The sequence below is a fragment of the Calypte anna genome, chromosome 28, assembly GCF_003957555.1.
Source record: "Calypte anna isolate BGI_N300 chromosome 28, bCalAnn1_v1.p, whole genome shotgun sequence".
In the NCBI taxonomy this organism is placed as follows: domain Eukaryota; kingdom Metazoa; phylum Chordata; class Aves; order Apodiformes; family Trochilidae; genus Calypte; species Calypte anna.
The window spans coordinates 630055-650118 of record NC_044273.1 but is presented as its reverse complement, the minus strand read 5'-3'; the positions used below and the strand labels follow the sequence as shown (position 1 = coordinate 650118).

The 20064-nt window shown below is 49.3% G+C and overlaps 1 protein-coding gene across 1 annotated transcript in view; it reads left to right on the top strand.

Moving 5' to 3' along the window:
* The first annotated feature begins 941 nt into the window (after positions 1-941).
* REXO1 (RNA exonuclease 1 homolog) overlaps positions 942-20064 on the top strand; it is a 41794-nt gene continuing 22671 nt past the window's right edge. Inside the window, exons 1-3 of the mRNA XM_030466374.1 lie at positions 942-1310; positions 14768-16554; positions 19959-20060. Coding sequence (XP_030322234.1) covers positions 1130-1310; positions 14768-16554; positions 19959-20060 — 2070 coding nt within the window. The 5' untranslated portion in view covers positions 942-1129. The remainder of the gene's footprint in view (positions 1311-14767; positions 16555-19958; positions 20061-20064) is intronic.

Genomic DNA, 20064 nt, shown 5'->3' with positions numbered 1-20064 from the left:
CACCCCTCCCCAACACAGCCTCAGCTGAAACCTCCATGTAGGGGAAGTGCCAGGGGATTCCCAGGAGCTTGGGACCCCCCTCACCTGCTGGAAATCCCCCAGGATCCCTGCTCGGGCACTGACTCCCCCCATGCTGGTTCCCGCCTGCCTCAGTTTCCCCAGCTGAACTGAACACGGGGGGACACGGACTGAGATCCCTGCTCTGCATGGGCCTGGCTGAGGGACTCCTGCCTCGGGCCCCTCTGCTAAAACCCGATTGATGTTCGGTTCTGTTCTGTCCTGTGCTGTTCTGTTCTGCTCTGCTCAGTTCTGTTCGGTTCAGTTCTGTTCTGTTGGGTTCAGTTCTGTTCAGTTCAGTTCTGTTCGGTTCTGTTCTGCTCTGTTCTGTTGGGCCCAGCTCTGTTCAGTTCTGTTCTGTTGGGTTCTATTCTATTCTATTCTATTCTATTCTATTCTATTCTATTCTATTCTATTCTATTCTATTCTATTCTATTCTATTCTATTCTATTCTATTCTATTCTATTCTATTCTATTCTGTTCGGTTCAGTTCTGCTCTGTTAGGTTCAGTTCTGCTCTGTTCGGTTCCGTTCCGTTCCGGGGTTGGAGGATCCGCGTTCGGAGGCAGCGGACACTGCAGCCTCCTGCACCCTGCGGAACCCGGGGGCTCTCCCGGACCCATCTCCTCCGAACCGGGAGGGGGCTGGGGGAGGGACTGAGGGGCACCGACCCCCGGGACCGCCGCAGCCTCCAGCCCCGGGCACGGCGAAGGGGTGAGGGGAAGCTGAACCGAGCCACCCCCGACACCCCCCTACAACCGCCAGTGCCCGCCCCCGTTCCCGCCCCCGTTCCCGCCCCCGTTCCCGTTCCCGCCCCCGTTCCCGCCCCCGTTCCCGCCCCCGTTCCCGCCCGGTTCAGGCGCGCCGCGGGCAGCCCTGTGAGGGCAGCGGCTTCGCGGGGTCCTCGCCGCCGGGCCTGGCGTTTCCGAGATGGCGGCGGGGCCGGTGCCGGGGGTGTGAGGCGGGAGCGTCACCGCCGCCCGCGCTTCCTCCTCCTCCAGCTCCTCCTCTTCTTCCTCTTCTCCTCCGCCCTCTCCGGCCCCGGCCCCGCTCCCCGCCCCGCAGCCAGCGGGATGCTGAGATCCACCGGCTATTTCCGCGGCATCGATTGCCCGTTCCTCAGCTCCGGGGGCCCGGGCGGGGCCCCTCCCTGCCGCCGGCCCTACTGCCACTTCCGCCACCCCCCGGTGTTTGCGGCGCGGTGCGGAGCCTCCGGCGGTACCGGCGCGGGGTTCGCGCTCGGTCATGGCGCAGGTACGGCCCCGGCACCTCCTTCCCCTTCCCCGCCTCTCCCCCCCCCCGGCCCCGGGCTCTGCCCATTCCCCGCTCTCGGCTCTGCCCCCCCGTAGCATCCCGGGCTCCCCCTGCCAGGCACAGGCCCTGCCCTGCCTCCTCCTCATCCCCGCCCGTCCTGAAGCGCCTGGAGCTGCTTCCGACCCCTCTGAATCCCCCCCGGGTTCTGGGGCTCCGGGGGGGGGGGGATGGACCCGGTGTCTGCTCAGCTCTGTGCGGCCTCTGGGCCTTTGCTCATCACCTCTTGTGGCTCCCAAAGGGTCTGAAGGGTTTTTTGTGCTGCCCTGGGGGACACAGAGCCTTTGATGGGTGTCTGCTCCTCGGGGGGATCCCCCCCTCTGACACGGGGGGGTGTGGAGCCGCTCCCCGCAGTGTCCCGGTGCTCCGGGCGGGCAGGGAAGCTCCCTGGGGAAGCTCCCTTTGTCCTGCGGCTCAGTCTTGTCAAAGCTCCGGAGAGTTGCCGTGCTGTCCCATCCCCTCAGGAGGTGCCCAGGTTTGGGGAGCTGCAGGGGAGGAGTTTTCCAGCCCAGGTTATGGGGGGGCTGCCAGGAGCTGGGGTCCCTCCCCGTGAGGCAGGAGTGCTGGCTGTTGTGCCAAAGGAAGATTTATTGCAGAAAAGCTGGAGACCTCTTGTTTTACCCTCCTTTCAGCAGCTCTGGTCGTTCTGCTGATGTTATTTGCTGGTCTGCTTGGGGTTTTTTGGAGAGAAAAAACTTCCTGGAAAGCTGCTTGCTTTTGTTTTCTCAAAGCTTTATCTCAGTTAGGTGTACTTGCCAGTAGGTATGGTCTCTCAAAACTTGAAGCAGAAATAGTGAAAATAAAGCAGAACTTGTGTTTTTCTGTGCTTGGGTTATTCCCAAGTTTGGAAGATGCTCAGCTTTCCCTGTCTCCTGGTTACCAGGTCATCTTGCCACGACTGTGGCTTAGCTTAAAATGACAGCAGCACAATCATGGGCAGATACCACGTTAGAAAGACAAAATATTTTGCCTCTTTTTCATTCGTTTGAATTTGAAAAGCTCCCTAAAGCCCTTCAGGATGGTACTCTGGGTGTGTGACATTGAATTCCAGTGGATTATTCCCCTTTTTCTTTGAACATCTCAATGGAGTGTCAGCTCTGGAACTAGATTTGCACCTTTGGGTCTGCCACCTGAAGCAGGTGCTGCTGTGCTAAATAAAACCTGTTGCTGGTTTTGGTTTTCAAAGCAGGGAAGTGAAGGCTGGGTTTTAGTAAAAGCTCCTGGGGCACCTGGAAGACTTGTGCAGCTTCTGGCTTAAAAATGTCCCTGTAAGAGCTGAGTGTGAGTGGCAAGAAAGTTCCCCAGTGCCTTGGGTGTGTTAGTGACCCAAATGAAGAAAAAACCAACCCAACCCACCTTGTGTTTTGGGGAGTGGGAGCAGTTTATTTACTGTGTTGTGGCTCTTTGAGAATCTCTGGGTCTGGTTTTCTTGTGTCTGCCACTCGTGAAAGAACTGGGATTGTAAGGTTTAACTTCCAGCATGCTCCCTGCCCAAACTCTTGCTGTCCAAGAGCTGTAGGGAGCTGTAAACACTGCCTCAGCTTAGTGCTGGCCTGCAGCCCTTTTTTTCTGTGCTGATTTTGATGGAGAAATGGAAAACTGGGGATGAAGCAGGAGGTGGTGTGGTGGTGAGGACTGTGATGGGCTTGGGTGAGGTTCCTGAGGATTGCAGTTACAGTTATTTTGCAAGCAGTGCTGTGGCTTTGCTCCATCTGAAGGGGTCAGGCTGAATGAAGTGTCTTCCTCTGCCTGTCTGAAGCTTTTCCAGCCCTGGAATTGTGTTTCAGATTTACACTAGAGGGTGTAGTGGTTCAGCTGGTGACCAGGCAACCATCTTCTTGAAAGGAAGTTCTGGATCCAAGAGAAGTTGCTCCCTGTCAGTGAAACAGCCTGGCTTGTTCTCAGGCAGCCCTGTAACAGTGCACTTCAGCATATTTGACCTATTTAATCACTTGATAAATAAGCTTTAAAAGCATATATTTTTTTTGCCAAAGCAGGCAGGTATCTGTACAGTGCAGATCTGTGTGCAGAGCCTAGAGAAAAGGATAACATCTGAAGAACCAGCCTGCTAAACATATTGATTCAAGGTTGATGTTGACTTTGATGTTTGAGGATCACTGCAGGACTGGTGCTAACCCTGAAACTCTTGTGTAGCCTTGAAAGGAGCTTTTGAAAACTGAGGAGTGAACCTTGCCAGGTCTTGGTGGGAGGAGGCTGTGGACAGGTGCCAAGCAGAGGAGAGGAAAAAAGGAATCAGTGGGACATTGCCCTGTTCCCCTTTTCTTTGTCCTCCCCACCATTCCTGAGGAGCACAGGAGGCTGTAATAGATGATCCTGATTTTTCATACAGTGCTCTTACAGTCCCAGCCAGTGGGAGACAGTGATGAAGAGGCCTCCATCCCCATAGGGAGGTCAGCAGGAGGATGGAATTTCCCCCCCATCTGCTGTCTGCATGCAGAAGATGTTCCCTTTTCTCTCCCTCTGGAGGCAGCTCAGTAAATACAAACTGGTCAGGTGAGGAGGTGACTGGTCTGGAGAGCACGTTTGAGCTGGGTTCTGAAATGTGTCCATCTCCTTGAGGGGGGGGATCTGTTGCAGTGAGGCTGCCTGTGTGGGAAGGGGGAGGCTTCCTGGAGGCTTGGGTGGAAATTCAGGGCTGGCTGAAAGCTGAGGAAGGTGCTGGAGGGGTGGCAGGGCCCCAGGGTGGGGTTCCCATGGCAGTGTTGGTGGGCTGAGAACTGGGATGTGAGCCTGAGCAGGACTGGGGGTCTGGGGATGGTGAATTCTAACCCTGATTTGGCTCAAGTGCTTTTTCCATCTATAAAATGGCTAAAACCAACCTGCTCTGGAGCAGGACAAAAAGCTTATTGAATGTGTGTGAAGTGCTCTGAAAGTGTTCTGTGTAAGTGGGAGGGAAGAAACTGCCTTCAGCCCTAAAAGTGTTTCTGCAGGAGCTGTAGAGGAGGAAAATGGGACTGTCTCTAATGTCTAGGCCCTGAGTATGGTGGAAGACATCAAAGAAGTGTAATACATCTCCTCATAAATACCTTGAGGAAAGCTCTGTGGTTTGCTGGGTTTGATAGTGGCTGTCAGGTTTTGAACCCAGAGTAGGAAGCTGGAGCCAAGTCTGGAGGTCTGAGTTCCCTTTGGGTTGGTGTGAGATGGGGAGAGCAAAGCTCTCAGCACCTTGCCTTGAAATACCTGATCCCAGTGATGTGTTCTGACAGAGCTCAGCAGTTTCCTGGTGTGGTTCCCAAGCTTGTGAAGTGGTTTTCTTGCTGTGGGGATTTTCTCTTTGGAGGGCTGAGCCTCTCCAGGTCAGCTCTGGGTTGGAAGGTGCCTGGGTGGGTTCCTGTGGTACCATCCAGTGATGGAGTTCCTCACCTCTGTGTGATTTGTCCTACCCAGCCCACAACAAAGCTGCTCTAGCACTCTTTGGCTCCTGTTGACCCAGGTCAGGTGTGGAGAAATCCTTGGGCTTTTATTCCCCCAGCCTGGACTCTGTTGGTCCTGTCCCTGATGCAGGAAGGGACAGGACATCTTCACCTCTCCCTGCTTCAAAGGCTTCAGCCAAAAAGCAACCCCAGGGGGTGGCTGTGACTTGGAGAGGGAACACTCTGCAACATGGGGTTGGCAATAAAAATTAAATGTTCTTTAAATGTTGAAACCCAACCCAATGTGTCACTGTAGGATCAAGGGTGGGTTTTCTCCACTGCTCAGGTTCCTCACACAGCCCAGGGTTGGGGGCAGGGTGTTTGGTGGCAGCAGCCTCTGAGCTGCCTGGGTTGCCTGTGCATTGCTCATATTCCACTGCAGGTTCACACCATGTGTAGAAAGGATGTAAAAAGGTCTTCACAGGTGTCTTCTCTTTCCTGCAGTTGATGTTGTACAAGATCTTGTAGGAAAGAGCTTTTTTTACCTTCTTTTCAACAGGGAAATGGAACAAAGAGAAGTGGAAACTTCTGACCTGCCCTTGGTGTTTCTCCACCAAGAACAGAAATCAGGTGGTTCAGGAACTGTGTGGGGGGGACATTGCTAAGGCTGCTTTTTTTTTTGTTTCCTTTTTTCCCTCCACATGTGTGTTCAGGACAGCAATCACTCCAGTGTTGCAGGTGGATGTGTTTATAACTTGAGTTTTGAAATGAAGAACAGAAAAGCCAGGTGATGGTCAGGTCAGAAGGTGTTTTCCCATGTAAATCCATGCTGTGGCTCTCCAGGGATTGGGGATTTCTTGTCACTGAGCTCAGATGTAGCAGTTTTCCTGGGGGTTGCAGCATCTTTGGGTGTCAGGATTGCAGGCTGGGCTGACAGGGCCCTCCTCATTTTTGGTCTTCCACCCAGTGGTAATGCAGCTGGGGGGGAAATGCCCAGAGCTCTGCCTTGCTCTGGTTACAGACCTGGGAGAGAAGCAGGAGGAGGTGGGAGCAAATTTCTCTTGAGGCAGAAGGATGCTGAAGGCTGGAGCTGCAGCGAGCTGGCAGGGTCCCCTCTGCCCAGCACAGGAGCCCTTTGCTCTTCCAGGATTCCTCTCTCCAGGGTGGAATACCTTCCCTGATGTTTAAATACTGATTTTTTCCCTCTGGTCAAACACTGCAGTGCTATGTTACCAACAGGGAACTGAAAAGCACAGTCTGGCTCCCCCAGGGTTTCCCAGACCACTTTCCCTGTGCTGGGCAGGGAATGCTGGAGAAGCCACAGGGCTGGGCTGCAGCAGGACCAGGACTTCCCCTCCTTCCCCTGGAACTGAGCATGGGCTGCAGGATGAGGTTGGGCATGGGGAGTGATCCTTTTGGGATCTTTTTCCCTTTGCCCAAGTCGTGCTCCTCAAACGGAGCCACAAGCCAGGTGGGTGTCAGAGTGGAAAATTCCCCCAGATCACAGGAGTTGTAGGAGAGGAGCAAAGAATCCCCAAACCCCTGGGGCCACAGGAGTAAAACCCAACCCGAGTTGGGAGTCAGTGAGGGCGGGACTTGGGGTTGGGTCAGTGCTGCCCCAATTATCTGAGCAGCCCAGAAAGTGCTGAGTCAGCACCTGGGCAGGGGGTTGTGTCTGAGCCTTTCCCGGAGTGTCTCAGCTCTACCAAGCAGGTATTAAAAGCCTCAAGTACAGCATGAACAAATATCTGCAATATTTATTAACCGCGGGGAGCTCAGGTAATTCTTTGAAGTTTTGGAATTGCTGTGGGTTTTTTTTTTTACCTCCGTGGGTTGCAGTATGGGAAGGAGAGGCTGGCAGAGAAATGCCATCTCCAGAGAGGCTTTCACCTGGTGAGCATTCATTTAACCTGAGATCTGCTCCTCAGGGTTGCATCTGCCTCTGAAATCTATGCAAAAAAGCCTCAGCTTGGCTCTGGAGGTTTCCTTGCACCAGGATTTTCATTTCTCCCCTTTTTATTAAAGAGAGGATCCGTGCTGAGCATGGGGAGGGTGTGGGGATGGCTGCTGGAAGGACTCTGAGGAGCTGCAGGTGTCTGACTCCAGAAGGAGCTGCACAGCATTAATTTCAGCTTTTGAGTTAAGTACAGCCAGACAGGTTTTAAAACCAGTTTAAGTTTTAGCCCTTCAGAAGTCACACCTGAAGCTTTTAAATGTAACTTCAGAGGGGCTTTCCTTTAGCTTTTTTTTTTTAAAGTGCCCAATTGTGGCTGTACTTTCATAGTTCTGGGTTATTTTTCTCTTAAATGGGAATTCTTCACACAAAATAGTAAAAGAAATAAAGCAGATGTTGAGGAGATTACTTATCTTGAGCAAGGGAAAGGCTGGGAAATTAAGGGACTGGTGTGTAAGGAGCAGTGTTACTGCTTGTGGCCATGCTGGTCAGAGTTGTCAAGGTGGAGTTAAATAGAAAAGACACCTGAGTATTTGAAATATTTTTTTTTTTTTCTTCTGCTTCTTTGAAAATAAGACTTGCTCTACTAATTAAGTTGTGGAGTAGATCCTTGCACTTCCACAGGAGATGTGGCAGTGTTTTCTATTCTGTCTTTTTTCTCAGAAACAGAAAAAAAGGAAGCCTCTGTTTATTTTTTTTTTCCCAAACAGAGTTTCAACTTTTCTTCTATATTGAAGAATAACTTGAAAGCTAAAATGAGAGAGGGAATGAAAAGATCTCAAAAAAAACCCCCAAAAACCCCAAAACATTGAGTATCCAGATTAAGGTATCATCGATTGTAAAACGGTGAGACCCTTCCAGGCTGGGGAGAGTTGGGGTGTTTTGGGTGCCAACCTTTGCTTTCTGCCCCTGTCCTGGCAAAGCTGATGTCCTTTCCCAGGTTATGGGAGAAATGGGGCAGTGGTCTGGTTTCCTTGAGGAAAATTCTGCCCCTGTGCTCAGCCCTGGTGAGGCCACACCTCGAGTCCTGTGTCCAGTTCTGGGCCCCTCAGTTCAGGAAGGAGATTGAGGTGCTGGAGCAGGTCCAAAGGAGGCAACTGGGCTGGTGAAGGGACTGGAGCACAGACCCTATGAGGAGAGGCTGAGGGAGCTGGGGGTGTTGAGGCTGGAGAAGAGGAGGCTCAGGGGAGACCTCATCACTCTCTCCAACTCCCTGAAAGGAGGTTGGAGCCAGGGGGGGGTTGGGCTCTGCTCCATCAGTCAGACAAGAGGCCATGGGCTGAAGCTCTGCCAGGGGAGGTTTAGGTTGGATATTGGGAAAAGATTCTTTGCAGAGGGGGTGCTCAGGCATTGGGATGGGCTGCCCAGGAAGAGGTGGATTCTCCATCCCTGGAGGTTTTTAAGAGGAGACTGAATGTGGCACTGAGTGCCATGGGCTGGGAACCACGGGGGGAGTGGATCAAGGGTTGGAGTTGCTGATCCCAGAGCTCCTTTCCAACCTGGATGATTCTGGGATTCTGTGGTTTATCACCCATCTTGACCCAGCTCGGTTGCTCTTTGCCTCCCAGTGTTGCTGCAGCACCAGAGCAGGTGGGACTGGAGATCCTTGTGGTGTCAGAGGAGTGTCAGAGAGGGTCCTTGTGTGGGACAGACTGCCTTGTTCTGCCTTTTGCATCTCCAGATGTGAGTGGTGTTGTGGGGAAGCAGTGACAGGGCTGGCTGTGAGGCTCTCAGGAGGTGAAGCTGCCATAGTTAGGAGGCTTGAGGACCTTCTCCACGCTGCTTCTGCTGCTCCACTGGCAAAACTGCTCAAAGTGGTGTTTTCTCTACCAAAGCAAGGTGTGCCCAAAGCTCCTCTCTCAGTGAGTGCCTGCCCAGGTGAGTTGTTCCCTGATAACACTCCCAGCTTGGCCCATGTTGGAGCTGGGCCCTTGCTGGGCAGGTCCATGGCTCCTGGGGCCACAGCTTGTCAGCAATCTGGGGTGGCTGAGCTGGGAAAATGCCTCGTGGGTTCTAGGAGGGGGATGTCAGTCTGCTGGTGTCCCCTGGGGTGTCACCACCCCTCCCTGTGCTGCTGGTGACAGCTCTGGTGATTCCCCAGCTCAGCATCTGCACTGGGACAGTTCTGGTGGGGCTGACAGCATCTGGTGAAACCAGGTCCTGAAGTTCAGCAGCCTTAAAAATACCATGGGGGGACTGCCCAAACTTGGTTTTAGTCTTGCTAATCTAAGGCTTGCTTTCTTTTTTTGTTTATGCTTTTATTTCTGCTTTTTTTCCACTCAAGAAATGACACTGTGCAGATGACACTGGCACCAAATGCCTCTTGTGGAGGAACTGGGGGCATAGTGAGAGGACTGGACTGGCTGTAATACCTCAAACTTTGCTCCCTTGATGCTCTTAAAGCAGCACAAGGTTATCTGTGCTTTTATTCCTTAATTTTAATAATTAAATTTACTATTTAAAAAGAAAACTAGAAAAAAAAATATTAGGACTAGGGTTGCATTTAACATTGAAGAAACATTACTCTTAACTCTTCTTACCTGCCCTCCTAACCCATTTGCTCTAGATAATGATTTGAAATGTACTATTTTAAATCTAAGTGTTAATTATTTCCAAGTGGGTGGATATTCTTGTTAAATTAATTGTTGGAAATTTGCTTTTGGGTGCTCACAAATGAGGTCTGTGCCAAAAGCTGCCATTTCTTTTGCACTGTTTAATTCTGAAGAGCAGCAAAACTCATCCTGCTGGTAAAACCTTTTTGAAAACATTTTGTTCTTGAGAAACCACTGCCTCTTCTGTGAAGCATTGAGTGAAAAGCTGAAAATAATTTTCCAATGGTGATAATTTTTCTGTAATCACAAGGGTTGTCCATTTGCTAAGCACTGGCACTGCAAACACAGGCAAGCTGTTAAACTAACAAAGCTCTTCTGATGACGTTAACATAAAAGTGCCTTTTTTTTTTTTCTTTTTTTTTTTTCCACCCCCCTCCAAAGAGCTTTCACCTTCCCCATCTCCTGATGAAAGCACCTTTTGTTGCCAGCTCCAGGTGCCCCAGGAGGAAGGGTGGCTCTCAAAAGCATTTGCCCTCTTTTGGCCTCTGCTTGGCCAGCAAAACCCCTTTCTGTTTTGAGTTCCTAACTGCCCTGAAGATGAAAATTCCTAATTTTTGCCTCCCTTTTGTTTAGCAGCAGCTGCTGCTGCTTCTTAGGGAAGGGCACAGCAGAAGGAGAGGCAGTTGTCACCCATGTCCCACCTGGGCACAGGAGCTCAACCCTGCAGGTTTGCAGTCACCAGTACTCCTCCTCCATCCGTGGGGTTATTTTCTGTTTAAAGCATCTGAAGTAAGTTTTCTGCTAGGGTCCTTGAGAAAAAGACATCTTTTTCTCCGGAATGATTCACTGCAAAATAAGTTTTGACATCAAAGAGGTGACCTTGCACTCCCATTACTCATTTAATGTCAGCCTTCTCCTCTTGCAGGAACAAGAAGGACCAGTGGAGAGCTCTGTAATCACCCAGCTCCACCTCAGAGCTGAGGCCTCGTTCCCCAGAGCCAACAAGACTTTAACCAGGGAAAGAAAAAAACCCAAACAATAAACCTTGGGTTTGGGGGAAGAATTTTGTTTAATGTTTCTGCATGCTCTGTGCTGAAAGGTCTGCTGCAGGCATGGCTCAGTCTGATGCATTCTGCAGGAGTTTGCTGAGGTCCTGTGTGAACTCCTCATCACTTGTTTTGTGCTGTGTTGATGTTAACTCACCCTTTGGTAGCTCAGAAGGTTTGTTTCATATGGCTGAGGGAGATTAATTGGGGAAAACAGTTTGGATTTTAAAGAGTGCCCTGGCAGCAGCTCAGTTCACAGTTCTGTTGGGAGTTCTCAGCTCAGCTCTCATTATCTTGTGATTCTCAGAGGAAAGTGCAGGCTCTCCATGCAGCATCTCTCCAAAAAGAGTTATTTCACTGCCTCACTTCCTCGTTTTCCTACAGCAGAAAACTCTGCAGACCTCTTGCATGGCAGAGGAGCAAACCTGGTGTCGTTCACCTCTCCTGACCACTCTGAGATGGAAATTGAGAGGAGTAAATGCAAAATCTGGAGATGACTTCAGGCTGAGGGGGGGCTTACAAGAAAGCTGGGGAGGGACTTTTGGCAAGGGCCTGGAGGGATGGGACAGGGGGTGATGGCTTTAAACTGGAAGAGGGGGAGATTTAGGTGAGGTATTAGGAAGAAATTCTTTGGGGTGAGGGTGCTGAGCCCCCTGTGAAAGTTGGATGGGGCTTGGAGCACCCTGGGCTGGTGAGAGGGGTCCCTGCACATGCAGGGGGGGCACTGAGGGGGCTTTAAGGTCCCTTCCCATCCAACCCAATCTGGGTTTCTGTGACTCCTTTGAATCTTGTGTCCAGGTCATGAGAAGGGAGTGTGGTGTAGCTGGGTGTCTGCCTCTCTGGTACAGGGCTAAATGGCTCAGAAATTCTTCCCTGACTTCCTTGGGGTATAATTAAGCACCCAAAAAGGTATCCAGGTTGTAGGTAGCACAGTTAATTTATCTGACTTTGGGGACTTTTGTGTATATGGCTCTCCATATATATATATATATATATATGTACACAAACACAGGTGTGTGTATGTGTAGGGATCTAAATATACAAGCACATGTGTGTCTATATATATTTATATATAAATATAAATAAATGCCCATCTGCTCATGCTTCCACTACATTACCTGCAAATGCATCCTGGCCAAAGGTGACAGTCCTGATGGCTCTGGTGGAGCCCACTTACCCAGGAGTTTTTCATGGAAAAGGCAGCCTTTGATCAGCATCTCTTGGGTAATCCATCAGGCCTCCTGCCTGCCCACAAAAGAGCTCTTTCATGAGAGGAGCTCAGAGCCTGCTGGCATTCTCACAGGTTACAATGGATTTTTACATCTGCTCATCTCATTGAAAGAAAATGTGCAAATTAGTTCTGTGCTGGAGCTGAGCAGCTGAGAGCCAGGCAGCAGGGCTGTGGTGAGGTTGTCTTCTGCTTTCTCTGGATCCTGATATATTTAAAATCATTTACTGTCTGCACAAGATGCCTTCTCGGTGGTTGGAGTTGGGTTTTTTTGGTGTGATAGTGTTTGGTATTTTGTCAAGTTTTAGCTCCAGCCTCTGTGTTCTCACCTCTGTTTATAGCCAGCTGATACCTATGCCTGCAAATCCACCAGGCTTTGAGCTCTTCCCTGGTGATGCTTGTGCTAAATTTTAGGTCTTCATCTTGAGTTAGGGGGAAGTAGGTGTCTCCTCCAGCCTTCCCTGTTCCTCTGCTCTGATCTGCTCTGCCACCACAGAGCTGATGTTTCAGTGCTGGCAAATGAGGTGGTTATGAAGGGCTCTCTGTTCTTTATCAGCTGATAAGCTAATATTGATACCTAACTATTTTATTAATCTGTTTGTATATAATAGCCTTGATGCTGCTGTTTGCACCTCAGTTTATTCTTGGTTTTGTCTTCTTACCTGCAGTTCTTTCTGGTTTCTTTTTCCATCTAGGCTCTGGGTATAGAATCGCAGAATCCCAGACTGGTTTGGGTGGGAAGGGACCTCAAAGCCCCCCCCAGTGCCACCCCTGCCATGGTCAGGGACACCTCCCCCAGCCCAGGGTGCTCCAAGCCCCATCCAACCTTCAACACTGCCAGGGATGGGGCAGCCACAGCTTCTGGGGGCAGCCTGGGGCTCAGCACCCTCACACCAAAGAATTTCTTCCTCTCCCCTCTTCCAGTCTGAAACCATTCCCATTCATCCCATCCTTCCCTTCCCACTCATCCCTTGTCCCAAGTCCCTCCCCAGCTTTCCTGGATCCCTTCAGGCACTGGAAGGTGCTCCAAGGTCTCCCCATTGCAGCCTTCTCTTCTCCAGCCTGAACACCCCCAGATTTCTCATCCTGGCTCCAGGACAGAGCTGCTCCAACCCTTGGTGTCTTCTGGACAGTCTCCAGCAGCTCCAAGTCCTTCTTGTGTTGGAGACCCCAGAGCTGAACCCAGCACTCAGGGGGGGCTCAGGAGAGGGGGTGTCTGCTCTGTGCCCCTGCTCCCTCCTCTCCCCAGCACTGTACTGAGGAGGAGCAGACACCACTTTTGGAAATGCTCTTTGTGTCTTGGCTGTCAAGTACTTTGCCGTAGGTGGAGTGAGTGTAAATGTATCAACTTTGGGGTTTTTTTTCACCACATGTCTGGTCCTGGTCTTACTGTCCCTTGGGAGGTGGTGACATCGTACTGGGATTGCCCAGAGTCCCTGCTCAGTCAGGGGATAATTGCTTTGGAAAAAAACCTTGCAAACCCAAGGGGGTAAAGAATGTTTTATGAAACTAGTGCCTTTTTTTTTTTTTCCTTTTTAACCCAGTCTCTATTATTCTTGCTTGGAGGCAAGTTCTACCAACTGCTAGTTGGGTTCTTATTGCCAAAGGCAGCTGGCACCTTCATGGATCCTCTCAAAAAAGAAAAAAAACCCCAAGCAAACCAAACCAAATTAAAAACTCAGTCTTGTGAGAATGGGAGAAATTACTCCCACAAACAGTGTCCGTTTGGGGCTGTTACAAGAAATCCTGTCATCCTTGTTTGAGTTTGGTTTTTTGCCCTATCTTTTATCTCTCTATTTACTATTTTATTCCTTTCCATACTCATGGTGACAAGCCAGTTTTGCTGCTGTCCTTGTAGCAAAGAACAAAAAGTTCCTCTGGAACAGCAGCCTCTGGGGACACTGTGATAAAAGAAGGTTTGAGAAGGGTTCAGAGTCAAAAAGCTGCCCTGGACCCACTCAGTGGCTCAGTGCAGGCACCCTTGCTGCTGGCTTTCTCCCCATCAATTCCAGCTTTTCAAGAGGAAGTTTTAGAATATTCTGGGTTGGAAGGGACCCATCAGGATCATCGAGTGCAACTCCTGTGTAGGGCACCCCAAGAATCACACCGTGTGCCTGAGAGCATCACCCAAAGGCTTTTTGATCTCCAGGAGGTTTGATTCTGCCTCTTCTTTGGGCACTCTGCACCCCTGGGTCAGTGCCATGGGGTGGTGCTGAGGGCCGTGGGGTGGGGGGTGTCCTTGGCAGTGCTGGGGTCACAGTTGCAGCCGATGATCTGAAAGGGCTTTTCCAACCAAAATGATTTGATGGTTTTAGGATTCTTTTCATTTCCTTTTCACCAGGAATCGGAGAGGTGGGTGGGAGGGTTTGGGGTGGTGGAAAGTGGAGAGCATTTATGTTTGTGACAGCTGCTCAAGGTGAATGTTACAGGATGAGCTTTCACCAACCCTCCAGTTGTAGGTGTTCCCTTAGCATTTCCCTGTGGTTCCATGGGGTGGACCACCTCTCCCCAAAAGCTGTGTCCTAAAGAGCTGTAGTCAAAATGTAGCCTTAGAGATGCCTGTAGGAGAGAGGCCAACAAAAGGAGTTCTCTGAAAAGAGAAGTGTCAGACTGGAGTTTCTGGGTGTTCAATGTTCCTGTCTTGGAGGTCACTCTGTGTAGTTGGGTCACGTTGCCTTGGGACCTGTAGTTTTTCCCTTAATAGGAGTCAGTCAAAATAAGAGGGCTTTTCCTGCAGCTGCCATGAGGAACCTCAGCTGTGAGGAATCTCAGAGGCTTTGGGCATTGGCATCAATAAATGAGAAACCTAATCCACAGTTTTCCTGCTGGAATCCTCTTCCCTCCCTTGCTCACTTCATTGAATTAAGCAGATAATTCTGTGTGTACTCAGCTCCTCTTGGTCCTAATACAGTAATTATTCTTTAGTGCCCTGAAGAATTCTTAATTTATAGACCTTTTCCATGAGTAATAAAAGCACTTTGTTAACAGACCTTTAGTCCTTAAGACCCAGGAGTAGTTTTGTAGCATCTCATCTATCCACACAGCTGCTGCAGGCCAGAGAACATCACTGGTGGCTTTTGCTACCAAATGTCTGTTCAATGGTGAGAAAAGTGTGACTTTTAGTAATGGCTTTCAGTGTTGGCTTTTGATGAGAGCAGACATTGAAAAGGCCTTTTTAAAAAACTTTACTCCACAGGAAATTTTGCCTAAATTACTGGCAGGGAATAATTTTTTTCTCTTTTACAGAGCGAGGCTACGATCCCTACAACCCAGACCTTCCAAGGCCCTCCCTGGAGGCAGAAGATGGGGCTCTGGCTGACATTACAGATGTGACACCCAGTATTTTGGAGCTTGAGCTGGTCAACAAGGCCATTGAGGCAGTAAAAAACGAGGTTGAGAGAGAACAGAAAAAGTATGAGGAGCTGCTAGAAACCACCAAGGAGGTTGGTGCTTCAGAGGCTTCCTCGCTCGTTGCAAATCCGCCCGTGTCAGCTGCTGGGACACCAAATGATTCCTTTACCTCCTTAGAATATAATCCAGGTAGCTACAACTTTAATAACAACTCGGACTACAACCCTACTCCTCTTGCTGCTGCTAGCCAGTCAAGTAAATACACTTTGGATGCTTCTCAGTCTAAAGGCAGCTCGCTGGAATACGTTCCCAAGGCTGTAGTACAGAATAAAAAATACAGCAGCACTGTCACCAACAATAAATATGTGATTGATGACTCGAAGCCTTCTACAGACTTGGAATATGACCCACTTTCAAATTACTCAGCCAGGCTCTTGAGCAAAGGCACAAACAAGGAGCCAAAGGGGTCGAAGAGAGGAAGGGTGTCTGGCTATGAGGAATCTTACTCTCCCTCACGAAAGAAGCTCTGCGAGGTACTCGACGACTACGAAGTCTGTGCCAGGTTTTCTTCCTCTGAAGATGAGGCTGATACAGAATACAAGGCAACTTCTGTCAGTTCCCAATCAAAAGCTGGTTCTGAAAGTGAATCAAATGATGGGTTCCCCAACAAAGAGCAGAGCACCAAACCCGAAGGCTTTGCTTCCCGGGACGGCAAAGAGACGGCAGCGCCGTATGGCATGGAGGAGCTTCCAGGCTCACAGAAGAATCTTGCCAAAAACTTACCAGACAAGAATGCAAAAGCTGCAACATTGTTCTCTGGTAAGAAGGACCAGGAAATTGAAAATAAAAATAAAGACTCAAAAGACAGAACAAAAAAGAAGAAATCAGATGTTAGTAAAACGCCCGGGCTCGGTGAGGTTGGTAAGAAGGAGAAAAGTAAAAATACAGAAAAAGACAAAGTGCTCAAGAAAGAGGAAAAATTAAAATCCAAGAGCGAGGAAAAAAACTGTAAAGAAAAAAGTGTCAAAGTGAAAACTGATGGGAATTTAAAGAAACCTGAAAAACAAAAATCAGAAAAAGTAGATGGGCTTAAGAAAGAAAAGTCCAAGTCTGGCAGCAGTAGTTCAGGGAAAAGCAAGAGTGAGGGTGGCATCAAAGGCTTGAGTATGGAGAAGCTGGGCAGCAGCAAGAAAGACTCCAAGCTGAAAGCAGCTGACTTGAAAAATGGGAAGGAGACCTCTGGTCATAAAAACAAAGAGAAAGGAACCAAAACTCCACCCCGGGAGCGAAAGAAAGAGAAGCTGAGTTCTCCAGGAAAAGGAGATCCAAGGAAGGGTCGGAAGCAGAGGACTTTGAGTCACGTTGACCTGTTTGGTGATGAGAGTGGGGATGATGATGATGACAAAGGACAGCCTGTGCCCTCCACCTTGCTTGATGTCAGCTCAGACTCGGATGGCAGTGACTGTGACTCAGCCTCTGAGAGTGAAAAGGAAGGAGCAAAGAAAGTGAAACGCTCTAAATTGTCAAAGTCACCCTCATCTTCCTCAACATCTGATGACATTGATTATTCCATCCTGGAGAAAGACTTGGACTTTGAGTCGGATCCAATGGAAGAGTGTCTGAGGATTTTCAATGAATCTACAGATGTGAAAACTGAAGACAAGGGAAGGCTGGGGAAACAGGTATTGCTGCTTTGGGTTGGGTGCTTCTCTCTCATCCAAATGTGTAAGGATTCTGGTAGATTCCTATAGAAGTCAAGAAGGAAATCACTGTCACTGGGAGCCATTGGAAAGGTCTCCCAGGAAAAGTGGGTTCCCCCACCCTGGAAAGTTTTAAGTCTCAGACTGATGGGGTGCTGAGGCATCTGACATAAAGAATCCTGTTAGAAGGGCTGGACCAGATAACCCTGGTTTAGTGGTGCTGCTTGTTTCAAGTGGCTGAAGAGGGCTATGGAGGGAGACTCCATATGTTGGAAATAATCTCATCCCTGTCCTGAAGAGTTTGTACCTGACTTCACCTGCTGAAGTGAAAGGTGCTGAGAAATGAGAGGATTCCACTTTATGTGTGGAATGCCTTTAGATTCCAGAGTTATCAGTTAATTCTGTTTCTCTCTGGCCAATTAACCAGGGTGGCCTGGATGGCTGGAGAAAAACCTTCAGAGGTTGTTGTAGGTGTTTCAAAGTTAATCTGAGTTTGCTAATCTGGGGAATGCCTTCTTAGTATGTCCTGGTTTAAGGAACATAGTGCCAGGTAGAACCAGGACAATGTATTGGTGCAAGTAAGTTGATGTGGTTGCCTCTGGACATGATGGAGACTCCCCCTACTTCTCTTCCCTATTTTAAGTGCACACTGTGGATATTTTATGAGAATTTGTGGGTGTCTCATAGGTGATACAAAGAAGAAATGGTGGGTGGAATTTCTTTGAGAGGTACAAGGGGTACAAAAAGGCAACATTTACATAAAAAGGTTTCTGCCAGTGACTGTGAGGTGGTCACCAGAGGGTGCAAGACCCTCATTTTCAAACATAAAAGCAGAACAGAGCAAGTGAAACAGGCTGGCAGCTGCTGGCAGTGATCCTCCAACAACCTCTGGGGCAGGGAATTGGCAACAGGCAAAACTCCTCCTTCATCTTCCAACCTCTGAGCCTGAGTGGGCAGCAAGAGCAAAACCCTTGATCCTGGGAGTGTGTGTGTGTAGGCAGGGCTGTCTGACTGGCTGTCGGAACCAGGATTTCTGGCTGGGATGATTTTGCTTCCATACAGAGCTGGTGTTTGAGGAATTGGGTTGGAAAGTGCTTTTAAAAAAAGGAAAAAGGTGCCAAATTTGGCAAAGTTGAGAAAAAGCACTGGTGGTGCTGTCCACCTGGGACATCTGGCTGCAGAGGTATTGGGGTCACTGAGTCAGCTTTGTCACCTGGGAAGATTTGTGGGGTGACAGAATGGGTGCCCCCTGTGTGCCTGGGGACAGGAGGTACCAAAGGCTGAGTCTGGAATTACTGAGTGCCTTCAGCTGTCATGGCCAAATGGAGGTGCTGGACCCCTCAAAGCTTCCAGAGTGTTCCAGTTCCAACCTCTTCAAACACAGCAAAGCTCTGGGATTATTGGGATTTTGATTGGGAAGAGGGGCAGGGTGAGTGCAGCAGGAGCCACCCAACTGCCTGGGGGAAAGCCAAGGTCTCCTGAGGGGTTTTTTGTTGACTTTTATTGCAAATGTGGCATCAGGGGTTGGTGCTGGTTTTCAGGCTTTTGTCTGGGGGGTGAGTAAAGTGGCAGGGAACAAAATTCTTCCATTCATGAGCATCTGTATGTGGAGGAGCCAGTGAGCCAGGTCCTGCAGTGTGGGGAGGAGTTTCTCTTTTGACAGGAAAAGCTGCCCTGGTGAAGCCTTTTGCTGAACTCTGTTGCAATAATGTCCCTGATCTGTTCAGAGAGAAGTCTGTGCTGCTGGCAAGTAAAGACCTTTTTAGACTTGTGTGAAATGCCTTGGTAGAAGAAACTTGAGTGTAATGATTTCCTTTTGAACTATTAGGCATTACTTGGTTTTGCTTGTTTAAAATTGTTTTTTTTTTTTTTTTTTTTTTTTTTTTTTCCTTTAGCATTTAGTGTACTTCCCAGCTAGGAACAAGCACTTTATTTTTGGGTTTGTTTCTCCCAGTTGCCTGGTTTAAATTGAAAATAGTGTAAGGGCACAGAGTCTATAGTGGGAAAACCAAATCCATTTCAAGCTTCCCATATGGGCTGAATTCAGAAAGAGCTGAACCAGGGGCTGCCCCTCTCTGCAAAGACTGAACTCTAGCATGGAGTGTTCACCCATCAGCATCCCTGTGGGGCTCCTCTCCTCGTGCTGTGCTTCATATCCCTGCACAAAAACTGAATTTCCTCCTGTTTTAGAAAGGGAGGAACAAACCTTGGAGCAGAAGGGTTCTGCTTTGTGGGATGGGGTGTTTGGAAGTACCTGCCTGCTTCCCCCCTCTGTTTCCTGTGGGTGGGATTGGTCACAGGGAATTTTTGCGTTGTTGTTTCTGGAATAATTATCCAAATAATTTGTATTTTGGAATAATTTGGAGCTCATGTCTGGTGTCAGCAACGTGCCCATCCAGAGGGCAGGTGTGTATGGGCAGTGTGGTGGAGGGGATGGCTTTGTGAACGTTCCTTTACTGGGACTGAATAAATATGAGACTGAATTAAATATGGGACTGAACTAACAGACTTCCCATGTTCCTAGAGAGCAAAGTGATTCAGTGGGAAGTGCTGATCCAGAGTGTCCTGGTGGTGATGAGCCTGAGCTCCTCTCTGCATCCACCCTTCAGCTCTGCTGCTGCATTTCTAGGAGGCTGTCAGGCTCCTCTCTGCTCAGAGCTTTGCCAGGGGCTTTGTTGGAAAACTGAAAGCAAGATTGTCTGGAGAGCAGCTGGAGTTCTGAAAAACAGACTTTTGAAGTGTGTTTTGTATAAATGAACAGCCCAGGCAAATACAAAGAAGATTTTTTTTTTTCAAGTGGTTTCCCCCCCCCAGCCCTGGGAGCAAGTCTGAGCTGTTAGCTCAGAGGGAGCTGGAGCAGTGCTGGTTCTTCCTCCAGGGTTTCACACACAAATGTTGCACCTGGGCATTTGTCACCACAGTTTTTCTGCAGCTGTGGCTGGGGGTAAGAGGGCAGGGAAACATTGCCCTAAATGGAGAAATGCACCGGGGTTTGGTGCCAGGCAGGTTTTCAGGACCTGCTCTGCCTGGGTGTTAGACAGGGGCAGGAATGACTCCTCTCCCAAGTTCCTACAGAAATAAAAGAACCCAACCCTGCTGGAACCGAGGAATGCTGTGAAAGGTGAGGTTGTGAGCAGCCTGCAGGAGGAGGGGGGTGTGGAGGTTCCTGAGGTGGTAACTGTAATCCTGCTCTTCAGTGGCTTTTTTGGGGTTCTTGGGGTTCAAACAAGGTTTGTTTCAGTAGTTCAGCAGCTGAACCACATGTTGTTCTTAGCTGCCACCTGCAAGGACTTTCTGTTAAGCCAAAAAGAGATTTTTCAGATCTCTTCATCGAGAGGGATCCTCGAGTCTGTTCAGTTTTGGGAGCTTGTTCTTTTGTTTTCCAGCCATCCAAAGAGGAAGGAAATGAAGAAAAGACAGAAGATAATTTAACTACTTTGTTTCCTGGCCAAAAAAGAAGGATCTCTCATCTTGTCAAACAAGGAAATGTAA